General features: G+C 41.8%; 1 protein-coding gene across 1 annotated transcript in view; it reads right to left on the bottom strand.

Annotated features, from left to right (window-relative positions):
* Nucleotides 1-16342, bottom strand: part of LOC140464883 (solute carrier family 22 member 23-like) — a 109139-nt gene that overhangs the window by 42917 nt on the left and 49880 nt on the right. The window contains exon 4 of the mRNA XM_072560454.1: nt 3980-4148. Coding sequence (XP_072416555.1) covers nt 3980-4148 — 169 coding nt within the window. The remainder of the gene's footprint in view (nt 1-3979; nt 4149-16342) is intronic.

Raw genomic sequence — 16342 nt, 5'->3', positions numbered from 1 at the left:
CAAATATAGCAGGAGGTAAATTGATCCCTTGAGTAACAATGGAGGTGGAGGCCATCAAGTTCCTGCTGGACCATGCGTCAAGACTCACCCCCACCCCCAATGTAGAAGTAATGCTCACTTCTGCCTCTACTGACCCTAGAGTGGAAGATCTCACACAGAGTCTTCACTTCACTAGATCTGGAGGAGACAATGTATCTCAGACACACTCATCTCTGATCATATCTGGGGAGCTGAGGGCTCCACTAATCTTTCCTTTAGCGCTCAATAGCTGTGCTTGTACCAGCCAGACAAAAAAAAAAATTGTGAATTGGCACACCCTAAAAGAATAATCACACTGCCAAGTCACGACTGTCTCCATGCCCAGGCAACAGGGACAGAAAATCAAAACTAAAACAGGTTTTCACCACTGAACAGAATCCAACACTATCGGAGGCTACAGCCATTGTAATTGAAGTTAAAAATCACACAACACCAGGTTATAGTCCTACAGGTTTACTTGGAAGCACTAGCTTTCTGAGCACTGCTCCTTCATCTGGGGGTTGAACTATAACCTGGTGTTGTGCGATTTTTAAACTTTGTGCATCCCAGTCCAACACCGGCACCAGCAAATCACAAATTGTAACTGAAGAGAACGAGTTGCCAACATTAACTACCTGGAAACAGATAGATACTTGGAAATAGCAGTCAGAATATTAATATTAAAGCACAGTAATATCCACACCATAGCTGAATGCAACAGGAGATGCAAGAAAACGAGGAGTATTTTTCTCTGGTTAAGCATTTAGGTCTCAAAAAGTGACACAGCCAATGAACAGTGAGCACAGGAATGAGAGAATTCAGCATGGCAGAGCAGTCATGTTTGCATAATGTCCTCAAACCAAACTGATGGCTTTGTCTTTGTGGATATTTTCTAACAAAATAGATCATTGGAAACAGACAGATATTGCCATTCAGAATATATTAGCGTGAATGGGGAAAATAGCACAGAATTGTCTCAGAGGAAAAAAAATGTACTGGCTTCCATTTAAATGGTGATGCAGTGAAATGTATCGCTAGAAATTGACAAATTTATCCAATTTAATTACAATGTGGACAATTATTTTGGCTGCTCAAGTCCAGAGAAAGCAATTTATGTTCTGCTTTGCAAAAAACAAAGCTGGAAATGAAAACCTAATACAGGTCATCACTTGGTGTTGAGTATCATTTTAATCGATCTTGCTGACATTGAGACTCCCACAGATCATCCACATTCTAACCAGCATGGGTTAAAATGCCTAAAGATGACCTCGTGTGCAGCCTTCAAAAAGTATAGGAATTCAATTTGTAATCAACAATTACAGGTTTGTGTTAGTTCAGACTTGTTCAAGTCATAAGCAGCAAGTCTAGTTTGTAAAGAATTCCATGCTGGGAACCTTTACTGTATTTTCTGACGAAGATTCTTGCCCTTCTGTGGTAATGTACTCCATTCAAAAATGTTTACTCCAGCAACAATACATTTGCTCATTGAGTAGTTTACATGAGTTGGGATTTCATAATCTCAGCAGGGAAATGGTGCTCACACAAAGCATGCCCTTTGGAAATAAGGGGGCAATATTGAGCCCATTTACCCCAACCACAAACTCAAAGCAGAACAAACAAAAATAACTTACTTGAAGATCCTCCTTTAAAACATGGCAACTTGTCCCAAAGCACTTTGCAGCTAATCTAAATTGCACGCCGAGCCAAATGGCCAGAGTAGTAGGTGCAAAGAATGTCAAAAGGATGAAGACAGAGGGGTTTAGGAGGGAATTTGAGCAGCTGAAGACTTTTTTAAAAAAAACATTCATGCATGGGCGGCACGGTGGTTGTGGGCGGCATGGTGGCACAGTGGTTAGCACTGCTGCCTCACAGCGCCAGAGACCTGGGTTCAATTCCCGCCTCAGACGACTCTCTGTGTGGAGTTTGCACATTCTCCCAGTGTCTGCGTGGGTTTCCTCCGGGTGCTCCGGTTTCCTCCCACAGTCCAAAGATGTGCAGGTCAGGTGAATTGGCCATACTAAATTGCCCGTAGTGTTAGGTAAGGGGTAGATGTAGGGGTATGGGTGGGTTGCGCTTCGGCGGGGCGGTGTGGACTTGTTGGGCCGAAGGGCCTGTTTCCACACTGTAAGTAATCTAATCTAATCTAAATCGGATGAAGATGTCACCAGCTAGGCCAGTATTTATTCCAGCACCACTAATCTAGCATTTATTTCCCTCAACCCTAATCGCTCCCAAGGGTAGTTAAGAGTCAACTATGTTGCTGTGGGAACGGAGTCACATGTAGACCAAACCAGGTAAGGATGGCAGCTTCCTTCCCTAAAAAGGGCATTAGTGAACCAGATAGGTTTTTCCTGATAATTGATTCATGGTCATCACAAAACTCCGAATTCCAGATTTTTATGGAATTCAAAATACCACCATCTGCCATGGTGAGATTGGAACCGGAGTCCCCAGAACATTACCTGGGTCTCTGGATTAACAATAATACTACAAGGCTGTCACCTTCCACTAAAGGCACAACAATCCTCTCAAGGCCAGAATTGGAGGACTGTGGAAATTGTAGGGAGGCTCTAGGAATGCAGGAGACTGGAGAAACAGGGAGTAAGAGGCGGCCCTGGAATGATTCTAAAATACACAGACATGAACTGTAAAACAGAGGCATTGACAGACTGGAAGACAACACAAGTCAGTGATGGATAAACTAGAAATGTAAATAACTTCAACTGAGCTCAAGTTTAGAATGGTAGACAATGTTACATTTCAGAAAGACAGCTGACGAAGAATAGAACTGGAATCGTAGTAAAGACTTCATGAAAGTGTACAAACAAACAGTCACACATTAAAGGCATGCATATCTAAACATAATGATGTCAATTTGTCTGTGTCTGTTTATATAGGGACAAGTGAATCCTCAATTAATCCCACATACATTTGAATTTAGGTAATAGATGTGAAGCTGGCCTGGTGAGTGCTGGAGTGTAGATAAGGGGCCTTGTAGCAGAGTGGTAAAATCCATATCTCTAGGTCAGTAGTTTGGGGTTCAAACCCCATGTAGAGTTAAGACTTAACATGTCTGAAATGGGTTGGTTTTAAAAACACTTCGATCTTTGAATATGGATGGAGGGTTTCTGCAGATGAAAGCAAAAGCAGGACTAAAAAGTCACAGACATGGAAGCAGACAGCCTTGTTGGTGAACCATGGGTGGAAAGGTTGCGTCAATATCAAATCTGACACCAAGTTTGTAAAAGAAACTCTGAACAAAAAAAGACACAAAGTACTGCAGATGTTGGAAACCAAAAACCATCAGAAATTGCTGGAAGAACTCAGGAGGTTGGCAGCATCTGCAGAGAGAAAGTAGAATTAACGTTTCTGAAGGAGGGTCACTGGACCAGAATTGAAAACAATCTGGTTCAGACTCAATTGCAAGAGAGGACCCCAGAACTGTCAGTATTTAAAAGGTGGAACCTTAAAAGACACCTTGGTAGAAGATGAAAGAGCCTCTGAAGACTTTTAGAATCATAAAATCCCTACAACGTAGAAACAGGCCATTTGGCCCATCAAGGCCACATAGACTCTCTGAAAAGCATCACACCTAGACCCCACTTTCTCCCCCACTATCCCTGTAACCCAGCATTTCCCATGGCCAATCCACCTCACTCACACATCCTTGGACTGTGGGAGGAAACCACAGCACCCAGGAGGAAATTGGAGCAAACATAGGGAGAATGTGCAAATGACAGACAGACACACAAGCTCGAAGCTGGCATCCAACCCTGGGTCCCTGGTGCTGTGAGGCAGCAGTGCTAACCACTGAGCCACCGTGTCAACCCATATTTGAGCATCCTAAATGTTGGAAACTCAAATATTCAAATTGTTACCAACGGCTGATACTTCAAACCACGAATCAAACATGAAACATTTCAAAATAGTAAATTCAAGATAGAAATGTCACCAGACTTACCACCAGTAAGGGATCATAAAAATAAATGGACATATAATGATAGCTTGCAAAATCTGCCAGTCCCGACAAAGGGCAGCAAGGCCTGGCAAGAGAAGCTGACCCCCCATTGCAATGAAGTTTGCTACCATGGTCATCATGAATCTGTGTCGAGGGAGGGAAATCTCAATACCTGTTATTAGAAAGGAGAAAAACTAGGGTTAGCTGGAACAACTTATATTTACATTGGAACTTATAACCACTTCGCAAACCCCAAACCATGCAGTCGTGATCATCGCCAATGATTCATTAAACAAACAAATTCTGACTTTGTTGTATAGGATTCCAACATTTCTTACTGGTGGTTTTGCTGAGAAAAATGATTCTGCCCAGATACAAGTAGGGTTTGCAGTTTCACAATCAAAGGTTGCTTTTATTATATTGGATCCTGTTCAGGTTTTATAAGTCCAACTGGTTTCCAGTAAAAAGCCACAATCAGTGGGGAAACGACCACATTTCTCGACAGCATTTGTCCTCACTGATCAAGCAGCTTCAAGGCAAATGGAAATTCTCAAGCTGAAATCAGACAGCTAGAAGCACTCATGGACAATACATGGGCTCACTTCCAGTTGTCCTGGACGAAGTGCATTTAAAAAAATAACATTAAGGAATGGCTAGTGAATGCCTTCTTAAAGTCAAAATTAAATACATCAAAAGTCAAAAATAAAAACAAAATCAAATGTTCCTTTGTATTTATGCTTTGAAATGTGGTGATTGGATGAAGAAATCTCAGATTTGGTTATCTGACATTACAATAGAGAAGAAGATAAGGTGTAAAGTTTATTTAGATTCAATTGCACTGGGTGCAGTTGACTGTCGATTACCTATTAACTTGTTGTATGACCAGGGCATTTAGTTTTAGAAGGCTAGTTATCACTTCCACATTCCTTTAACATAGTGTAATTTTAAATCCTTACTACAGGGTTCTCTGTCCGTTTTGAGGGGTCTCTGACTCCCTATGCATTGCTGATGCAGAAACACTGAAGGTGTAGAGGAAGGTAACAGGCTGGAGTTGAAACCTAATTAAATCAGGAAGTGAAGGAGTCAAGTGGAGGTTTGAGAGTCCCCATATGGAGTGTAGGAGGAAGGCAGAGGAGGAAAAATAAATAAATACAAAAATGTCTGAAGTTCCATTTTATAAGATGTAATATTAAATTGCTGGAGATTCTCACTGGGGTCGCTACAATTGATTCAAAAGAAGAAAACATTTGCAAAAGGAGCCAGCAATGCTACCAGATCATTTGTCCACAATTCCCAACTTGAATTATCACCATTCCACCCAACAAGGAGGCACTGGCATCTCTCATTGCAGTTCGGCATACTATGGTCACTCCTCTCTTCATTAACTTCTGATGTTGGCCGACCATTCAATCTTTCCGGAATGGAGTCTGCTGTTCCCTGCTGCTTCACTTTCTGCTGTCATGGGATTCTCACCAAGCTCCTCTAATCCTTCCTAGATTCCAGTTGCTTCGAGATGCTGGGGCTTCGATTTTCCTGCAGAGAAACTCATTGGTTTGTTACTCTGCCCAGGTGATCCCAAGAATCCGGTCAGCCATGCTGGAGGTGGCAGAGCAATCCCTCCGGCTATAACCATTTTGTCTGTTTGTCCATGAAATGGATGTACAAATCGCTTTTGATTCAAAATAAGAGACCTTAAAATTTATTACTTTACTTCTAAAAATCTGCATCTAAAACTGGCCAGTTTTGTTAAAGGCTCAGGTTGAAAAAGGTTTCAATCTGATCAAATGTACACACACGTCAATGGTTACATTGAAAGATGGTTGAAAACCGGTATGAGTAACTCTTGCCTGTTAAATCTAACAATTCTTGTTCTGTCTGCTCGTTTGAATGATTCCCATCATTAGTCACATCATTCATTAGCCAGTTAAGGGCATCCATCCCCTCTGGGGGTGTCAGCAGTCATTATATTGAAGCCACTGTTTCTCTGTGACCATCCTCGGCAGATATGGTTTCATACTGACGGCCCTTCTCCCCACCAGTCCAGCAGCTTGCCCTGCTCAGTTTACTCTCTGACCGTCTGAAGTCATACTGTATCCCGAGAAGAATGTCTATAGTGCAGCCAGACCTGGGAACATCTGGTTTGTGTGGAAGTCTTGAAGCCAGCATAAAGCCCTTCATCAGTCCGCACATCACTCACTACTTCAAGCAACAATGGGAAACACAAAGCACTTGCAGAATTATAACAGGCGTAATAACCAGCAACTAACCTGCAAATAGTGACAAAAAACAAGGAGTGTTCGGCCTTAGAAGGCTCAGAAATAGGAATTAAGAACTTGGCTCCAAGATGGCACCATAGGTATCTAATAAACACTGCATGCTAACAAACATCAGAATGCAAGTGCTTGCATTGTAACCCACCTGAATAATATTAAAGTTGTCAATCAGCTGAAAAGCAGTTCAGATGACAGATGTTTGGTTGGGGAGATTTCCCCGTTTAATCTGCAAACAAATCACCAACCTCTCTTCACTTGTTAGGTGCACGCTGTACAATTGCATGGAAAAGCAAAGATTGTCTAGGTTGATTCAAATAGACTGCCCTTGCTGTTAAAAATACTGGTAGCACTACAGGGAGAGCCTAACTTATCCAAACAACTACTGTCTGACAGAGGAGAGGAGGAGTCACTGTTGCACACCGGAAAGCAGACATCCTGGTGGCTTGGAGAAAGCTTACCGGACTAATATCTAGAACGAACACATTGAACAGAGTAAGCCTGTATCCAGTGGTTAGAGGCAATTTGCTTGAAGTACACTAGATCCCGAAGAGACTTAACAGGATGGATGTGGAGAGGATACCTCCTCTTAAGTGCTTAATTTTGGGGGGTGGGGGGTGGGGGGGGGGGGGGGGGGGGGTGGGGGGGGGGGGGGGGGGTGGGGGGTGGGGTCATGGGTTAAAAATAAGGGGTGGCCCATTTAAAACAAAAACAAAATGTTTTCATTCTGAGAGCTGTCTCTTTTTGGAACTCTCTAGAAAATGGTGGAAACAAAATCCTCGAGTATTTTTAATGCAGAGCTAGATAGATTCTTGTTTTGGGGGAAGGGAGTGGAAAGTTAAATCGGGGCAGGCAGGAGTATGGATTGGATGTTATAATCAAATTAATCATGATCTTAATGAAATGGTAGAGCAGGGTCAAGTGGCTGAATGGCCTACTCCTGTTAATTGTTCATATGTTCACATAGTCTGGCACTTATATAGCTTTTTATTCTAGATTTCTTTCTAGTCCCCAGGTTTCTGCAGCACGATTGGAACCCTTGCCTGTTGTCACTTGGTCCAAGGCTTTGGATTAAAACATAACTATAATGCTACCCGCACCCCATTCATGGTTTAACAACGCTAGCTATTTAAATATCAATGGAAGCCATCTTCTTCAATCAAAGGCCTAGTGATGAAGATGTTTTACTCCGTGCTTTTATCCAGGCTCATCAGGCAAAGCTACAAGGTCATATTAAGCAGAACTGACTCTTTGCTTGCTGTTGATTTATTGTGTGCACATGATCAATTCACAGGAACCGCTGATGCATTACCTTGAAATTAACAGGTGGAAACGGATACAAAAATGTCACCAGTTCGGCAGCCAGTCAGGGCAAGCCTTGGGCTCTGCTGACTCGAGATGAGGAGTGTTCAGTACCAAACAAATCATTAATATAATCCTTTCAAATTCTGCCTTGCACAGATCCATTTGTAGAAATGGATCAATGGTATTTTTGGAATGTTGCTGTCTCTATGGCAGTAGCTACCCATTCCATGTGTATTCTTGAGAAGTTGGTTACAATATTGAACTATAAACAAGAGACTTTGTGCCACCCAGGTTGATAGGGTTGTTAAGGCAGCACACGGTGTGTTAGCTTTTATTGGTGGAGGGATTGAGTTTTGGAGACACGAGGTCATGCTGCAGTTGTACAAAACTTTGGTGCACCCACACTTAGAGTATTGCGTACAGTTCTGGTTACCGCATTATAGCGAGGATATGGTAGGTTTGGAAAGGGTGCAGAAGAGATTTATTAGGGTTTTACCTTGTGTGGAGGGAAGGTCTTATGAGGAAAGGCTGAGGGACTTGAGGCTGTTTTCGTTCGAGAGAAAAAGATTGAGTAGTGACTTAATTGAGACACGTAAGATAATCAGAGGATTAGATGCAGTCGACAGCGAGAGCCCTTTTCCTTGAATAATGATGGCTAGCACGAGGGGGCATAGCTTTAAATTGAGGGGTGATAGATATAGGACAGATATCAGAGGTAGTTTCTTTACTTGGGGTAGTAGGGGTGTGGAAAGCACTGCCTGCAACAGTAGTAGACTCGCCCAACTTTAAGGGCATTTAAATGGTTATTGGATAAACAGATGGATGAAAATGGAATAGTATAATTTAGATGGGCTTTAGATTGGTTTCACAGGTTGGCGCAACATCGAAGGCTGAAGGATCTGTACTGCACTGTAGTGTTCTGTGTTCTACGACTCAGTTTGAGAAGCAGACAGATCATGAGCTACGGAGGGGGCTGCTGAACAAAACATAATGGAATTTTAATAGAGTGGGTGGTCAAGTTCATCTTTTTTTTAAAAAAAGCCATTTTAAAAAAATGTATAATTCACTCAAAACACAACATATACTACTCCCAGTGCTGCTTTAAGTAGAGCTAGTGAATCATCACTTTGTCCATGCTGCCAGGCTGAGGGATGATGAAGAATTTGTTTGTTAGTCCCTCAAGGAAACCACCCCTACAGCAACAACATAACTGACACACAAAGACACACAGCTCACAAGCGATTTGCTGGATTGGCATTGCCACGGCACGGATTTATAAATCCAACAATTCACACAAGGCTTTTTCAACATTTTTAAGACATTTTTCAACTTTGTCAAGACCTGAGCGAGGAGTAATCACTAATGCTGCAACATTCTGTCCCCTCCTCCCTATTTTTCAATATGCGTGTAATTAGATGCAGCTTGATAATTGCCTGGATCGTAAATACAGATGCCAAAAATGGCTGATGTCAATACTTCACTAATTAAAGACCACTGCCATGAGGGAGATGAGAAAACACCCATCTTTGCCATCAAAAAAGGTAAACAATTTAAATACCTGCATTCATGACAATAAATTAATTTTAAAATGAAATAGAATTAATTTAGTATTTTAGTTCATTATTCCATAAATGCAAATCTTGCAGATAATTAAATTGTGGGCACTGATCATTCAAACCCTAACCTGAATTTATCCCTCATTCCAACATATTTATTCCCAAATCAAAAACATTTATTAATAAATTGTCATCAAATTCTTTTAACAGAGTGATTTTTAAACCAAGAATCTCAGTGATTATGCTCTTAGTTAAAATATTTCATTAAATAGGTTAAATCCAAACATCTCTTCATTTACAACTGTGTAATGAGTTATGCAAAATATACCTGAAATGCAGTGAATGGGAGATGATGGGGTGAGAAAATTATTTGTAGTTTAAAAGGAAGTCTTCAAACGATTATTCAAGTCATTCAAGTGCACTGTGAAGTGATAACAGACTCTGTTATCTTTGTGTGGCTGACTGGCGATGTACCTCTTTGAATCAGACACTTGGAAATGAACCAGACGAGAAACCCTTCAGCAAACGTGCACGTTGCACTCTGAAGAGACCAGCAATCGAGGCCAGAGATGTGGCATTAGGGAATTTCTAAAAAGCAGAGTTGCCCTGAATCCAGTAGACCTCTCCTATCCGCCTCCCGTCATCCTTGCAGCAAGTGTTTGCTAAAAGGTTTCGGAAGCTTTGAAAGCTCGGTTGATTTAGTACAAAGTGCTCACACTCCTTTGATGGGGACAGGGCAGAGTTAAGGAGGAGAGAGAAAGAGGGGGAAAAACAGGGACACAGTGATTGTTCTCCTGTGGAGGTTTCAGTCTTGTATGTCCCTCCGTGAGGATCAAAGGTTGGAATTGGTTGCTACCTGGATAAAGAGAATACATGCTTGACCATCCAAGTGACATCATGTTCCAGCTTTAGGCCAAGAAATCCAGTGAAGCTAAAAATGAAAATGAGAAACGACACATAGCCCAGGTAAGATGTTAGCTACAGAAAAATCCAACAGTTCTCATATCTCAATGAAATCATTTCTATGAATGATTTCAGAATTTTGCTCTCTACTACTCTGAATGAAAAAGGATTTTTAAAAAAAATCTGCTCATGTTAATTTTCAAGCATTAGGCAGAGGTGTTACTGGGTCATACTTGTGAATGGCTATCAATTTCCAGCAGTCATGACTTAGGAGGTAGATTTCCCTCTCCATGGCTGTTCTTTTGCTAGAACAGTACAGATTTATGTGAAAGAGATAAATGCTTAAATTCCTTAGGATGTGGGGAAGTGAAAGTTGGCGGAAATTATGGAGCCAGAGCAGGAGAAATTACCAAGGGAGAGCCACTGATTATAATCCTGGCTGTTGGTAATACTGGGTACATAAGAAATAAAAAGGTATAAATAAAAGACAATTTGGAAAGATCTCAGAAAAGTGAAAGAGTCAACCATTTTTTTTCCCCCCAAGCAAGAGCCTTTATAGATTCTCAAATCCAAAGAATCACTGATGCCATCACTTTTCTCTCCGGAGAGAAGGAGGAAGAGAGGTGGCCTGATCGAGGTATACAAGGTAATGAGAGGCTTGGATAGAGTCAATAGCCAGAGACTTTTCCCCAGGGCAGGATTGACTGGCACGAGGGGTTATCATTTTAAGATAAGAGGAGGAAGGTCAGAGGAGACGTCGGAGGTGGGTTCTTTATGCAGAGAGTTGTGAATGCATGGGATGGTGATGGAAGCAGAGTCATTAGAGACACTTAAGTGACTGGACATGCACACGGACAGCAGTGTGTTGAGGAGTGCGTAGGTTAGGGTATTTTACTTTACATTCGGATTAATCCTCGGCACAACAATCCTCGTGGGCCGAAGGGCGTGTTCCGTGCTGTACTTTATATGTTCTATGTTTAAAACTCAACTGACAAACGTTTCCTTTTGGTGAATTTCTGTACATTACCAAATGTGATTTTGTTTCCACTGCAGAAACATGCTCAGAGGCTAACTCACTGACTTTTCTCACTGAACTCTAAAGGAAAAAAATTACACAAGCATTTTTCCAGCTACTTTAATTTTTTTTAAGCAGCTCCTAAATACCATATCTGCAGATCTCGCTCTTGACTTCAGAACTGAACCTTCTTGCCCATCTCTTTCACTGGCCATAAAAATTCAACTTCGTAAACACTTCATCCATGATCTCAACAGATGACATCTCTAGTTATTTAGTTCATGTCACATGGTCTCGTAGATATATTGTTAAATATCGTCTGTGACCTTTAGGAAGTAGGCAAGTCACCTTCTCAATATTGAAAACCAAAAACAAACAACCTTTCAAGCCAAGGTTCCAAACTAATAATAATAGACTCTAAATGTTCATCACACAAAGAGAAAATGCTATTTCAAGACATTTAGAACAAGAGATCAGGAGAGAATCCTTCACAATGAGAGCAGACAGACCGTAGAATTCATTTTCGGGATTAGTGGTTGAGCTAACAAACTGTTAACATTCAAAACTAGATTGGATCGGCAGATGAAATAAAGGGAATGTTGGAATACAGGATACGGGTGAGTATGTATGATTAGCTGTATTTGTTCACAAGGTGGGTAAATGTGAACACACAAAATCAGCCTGTTTTCCTATTAGAGTTCTACTTCTCTATCAAGCACAGTTTTAATGCTAGTTTATTTTTAACCCAAAAGTCAGTTAAAAAACAAAGATAGCCCAACACCCATTTGTTTCTTTCACACCACCAAATGCTGGAAGGTTAATTTTAAATTTCTCTTCAGTTTTCAAACAAACAATCACAAAACACAGGAAGCATGTTTACTTTAATTTATAGTAAAAGCAAAGGAGGACGACTTTGGACCCAACGAAGGTTCCACACAAGCCTTCCCCCACCCTTCTACATGTAACCTCACCAATATATTTCTCCTCTCTCTCTCTCTTTTGCACTTATCTAGCCATCCCACGAATACATCCAAATTAACTTTGACTACTTGTGTAGCCAGTTCCACATTCCCGTAGTCACAAAGCAAAGAGGCCCTTCGGCCCATCAAGTCTTCACTGACTTCACTGTACTTATCCTATTTCCAGCACTTGGCCTGAAGCCTTGAATGTTACAATGTTTCAAGTGCTCATCCATATGCTTTTTTAAAAGGTTGAAAAATTTCTTCTCTCAGGCCACACATTCCAGACTCTGACCGAGAAACATTTTCCTCAAACTCCTCTAAACCTCCTGCCCTTCATCTTAAAATTATGGCCCTTGTTATTAACCCTTTAACTGAGGGAACTGCTGCTTTCTATCCATCCTGTCCATGCCCCTCATTCTTGTACACCTCTAATCAGGACCCACCCCACCCAGTCTTCTCTGCTCTAATAAAATCCATCCTCTCACCTCATCCAATCTCTGTCCATAGAGAAAATGCTCCACCCCAGGCAACATCCCAGATAGCAATATTGCTTCTAAACTAGTTAGATTTATTAATAGCCATCCTTTACTAATGATCTAACACACAACTGGGTTTTCAAATCAGTAGCTGAGAAATTTCAAGCTCTGTTGAAAAGCATGATGGGATACAATTGGTTGCCAGATGGACACTGGAGCCAATCACCATTCTCCTTCCAATGCTGTTTTTCCTTTTACTTTGGTAATTCTTGCAAATTGTCCCAGTGAGTGCAAGTTGAAAAGCTTTGACCTAATGTGCTTTTTCTCAGTAAAACTAAATTCTGTACGACCAAACAACTATTGGTGTAAATTTTTCTATGTGCTACAAAAGCCAGGCAATGAACAGTATGACCATATACAGCAGACCGAATTGGCCAAATGGCCTCCATTTGTGTTGTCATGTCTCTGATTACCAGTCCTTGACATGAGGGTCATTCAATAGGAAGGATGTTCATTGAAATGCCTTTGCTGCCCTTGCTGCTTGTAGGAAGGGTGTTACTTCAGAGAGCAGTAGATCCAATGAGGCACAAGCTGATCACAGATCCCCAGCCACACCTTAGAACATAGCACAATACAGCACAGAACAGGCCCTTCGGCCCACGATGTTGTGCCGAACATTTGTCCTAGCTTAAGCACCCAACCATGTACCTATCCAATTAAAGGTCACCAATGATTCTGACTTTGCCACTCCCACAGGCAGCGCATTCCATGCCCCCACCACTCTCTGGGTAAAGAACCTACCCCTGACATCCCCCCTATACCTTCCACCCTTCACCTTAAATTTATGTCTCCTTGTAACACTGTTGTACACGGGGAAAAAGTTTGACCGTCTACTCTATCTATTCCTCTGATCATCTTATAAACCTCTATCAGGTCACCCCTCATCCTTCGCCGTTCCAATGAGAAAAGGCCTAGCACTCTCAACCTATCCTCACACGACCTATTCTCCATTCCAGGCAACATCCTGGTAAATCTTCTCTGCACCCTCTCCAAAGCTTCCACAACTTTCCTAAAGTGAGGTGACCAGAATTTCACACAGTACTCCAAATGTGGCCTAACCAAAGTCCTGTACAGCTGCAACATCACTTCACGACTCTTGAATTCAATCCCTCTGCTAATGAACGCTAATACACCATAGGCCTTCTTACAAGCTCTATCCACCTGAGTGGCAACTTTCAAAGATCTAGGAACATAGACCCCAAGATCCCTCTGCTCCTCCACCTTACTAAAGAACCCTACTGTTAACCCTGTATTCCGCATTCTTATTTGTCCTTCCAAAATGGACAACCTCACACTTAACAGGGTTGAACTCCATCTGCCACTCCTCAGCCCAGCTCTGCATCATATCTAAGTCCCTTTGCAGCCAACAACAACCCTCCCCACTATCCACAACTCCACCAATCTTCGTATCGTCTGCAAATTTACCCACCCACCCTTCGACTCCCTCTTCCAAGTCATTAATAAAAATTACAAAACAGACCCAGAACTGATCCCTGCGGAACTCCACATGTAACTGGGCTCCAGGCTGAATATTTACCATCTACCACCACTCTCTGACTTCGACCGGTTAGCCAGTTTTCTATCCAACTGGCCAAATTTCCCTCTATCCCATGCCTCCTGACTTTCCGCATAAGCCTACCATGGGGGACCTTATCAAATGCCTTACTAAAATCCATTTACACTACATCCACTGCTCTATCCTCATCCACATGCTTGGTCACCTCCTCAAAGAATTCAATAAGACTTGTAAGGCAAGACCTACCCCTCACAAATCTGTGCTGGCTGTCCCTAATCAAGCAGTGTCTTTCCAGATACTCATAAATCCTATCCATCAGTACCCTTTCCATTACTTTGCCTACCACCAAAGAAAGACTAACTGGCCTGTAATTCCCGGGGTTATTCCTATTCCCTTTTTTGAACAGTGGCACAACAGTCGCCACTCTCCAGTCCCCTGGTACCACCCCCGTTGACAGTGAAAAAGAAAGGGAGGTTGGAAAATATGGGTGGGGTGGGGCACAGGTGTTTGGAGCAGTTATTTCATCAACAAAAAAAATTCAAGCGAGTGCCCAGAGAAAGGCACTGAAGGGAAGGAAGTCTCGAGTTAAGGCCCACACTAGAAGTCACAGAAAAGTGGCTTCCAGCTTTTCTAAATAGAAACTAACAATTCTTTAAAAAGATGGAGTTGGAAGTGACCATCTCCATGAAGTTTAGAAGGTCCAAAGCACACCGACTGACGTAAAAGTCCCTGTTTGGGAACTTGGCTTCAACATTTTAGCCTTATTTCCATTTACCCCTTAGTCTACACCATTTCAGCAGGATTCAGTGGTCATCAAATTGGAGGTCTGGCTGTAAATCTGAACGAGTCAAAGATGAAAAGGTGCCTTTGGTTGCAATCTCTGTCCCATTCCAGCCCTGCTTAAAAATTGGGAGGAAGAGAGACTTGGTCCCTTGATGTGATTATGCCCATATAACCTTCACTCATCAGGAGATTCTCTGGCAAAACAATTAACCAGATGGTAACATCCTTTCTGGTTGCTTAGTAGGATAAACATCAGAAACCCAATCTACTCAGGCTAACTGCACTGGGACATCTACAATATCATTACTGTAGTTGCATTATTTATTAAACATAAGATGACAATTTGCATTCTGGTTCACTCGGTCTACAGCTATTTCCAAGTACAAAACTTGACACACATACTTGAATTTCTTATGCTTAAGGTGATTCCACAAGGGGACAGAACACTCTGCTAACAGCATCACTAGATTGGAAAACAAATCCCTTCAGATAGTCTCGGATTACAAGCTCCTGAGCCTCCCCTTATTCTACAATAAAACGACTTTGAGATTCTGCTGAAACTAACAACCACCGAGAGGTAGTTAACCTACAGTGAGAGCATGTGAAAATTATTTTACTCACCAAGAATCCCACAAGAACTGTTACATAATTTGACTCATTAAAATAGAACTACCACAAGAGCACAAATAAAAATTGGAAGTGCATCTTTTTTTAAAATAACATTGTTAATTTTAGCAATGACCATGAAAATTAGAGTTTGATTCCAGACCTTTAATAAACCTGTTTAGCACACAGTTAAGGCAATAATAAATGGTGCTACAACCACAGAAGTGGAATAAATGGAGTATTTTCCTCACTTTGACCATTGTCTATTATATACAGTCATGTATAACAATAGATAGTGTATAGAATAAGGATTCCCTATTATATATAAGGATTAGCAATAGCGCTTACAATGGCTGACGCGAAGATCAGTGAGTGAGGGGTTAGTCAGAACGCACTCTGCTCATCAATGCAGGAGCACATAAAAAATGCACGTCCTTGTCATTTTACTGCCAGCTGCTCTGCTGAAACCATGTTGTGAAAGTTGCCCAAAGAATTGCTTTTGTTTTCCATTCCTCCCAGAGTCATTCTCATCACGAGCTTGGAATATTTCCCAATAGGTTTCCGTCTACTTCAAAGCACCCAAATCAGCATTAACCAAATTACATCCTGTCGAGTCTGTGCCCACAGTGCATTGTAGCTCAATGTCTTGTCTACAGCCTCTGATACCTACCCTCTATTATCCAGCTCAGTGTTACAGCTCCCACTTGGTACAGCCCCTGCCTATTTAGTGCCAAAGCATCACCAGTAATGGTTTCTCCTCCCAACCTTGCACTGTACCATTGCAGTAGGCCGAGGATATATTGTCTACATTCTGTCTTGTGGGCTGCCTCATGTGAAACTTGTCCACGGATGGTCACTCTGAACAGGAAAACCAGCTTCTCCCTCTGCCGCCTCTCTCCTCCAATTGTCACCGG

This window comes from Chiloscyllium punctatum, chromosome 41 (genome assembly GCF_047496795.1).
Source record: "Chiloscyllium punctatum isolate Juve2018m chromosome 41, sChiPun1.3, whole genome shotgun sequence".
NCBI classification, from domain to species: domain Eukaryota; kingdom Metazoa; phylum Chordata; class Chondrichthyes; order Orectolobiformes; family Hemiscylliidae; genus Chiloscyllium; species Chiloscyllium punctatum.
This window is presented reverse-complemented; position numbering and strand designations above follow the sequence as displayed.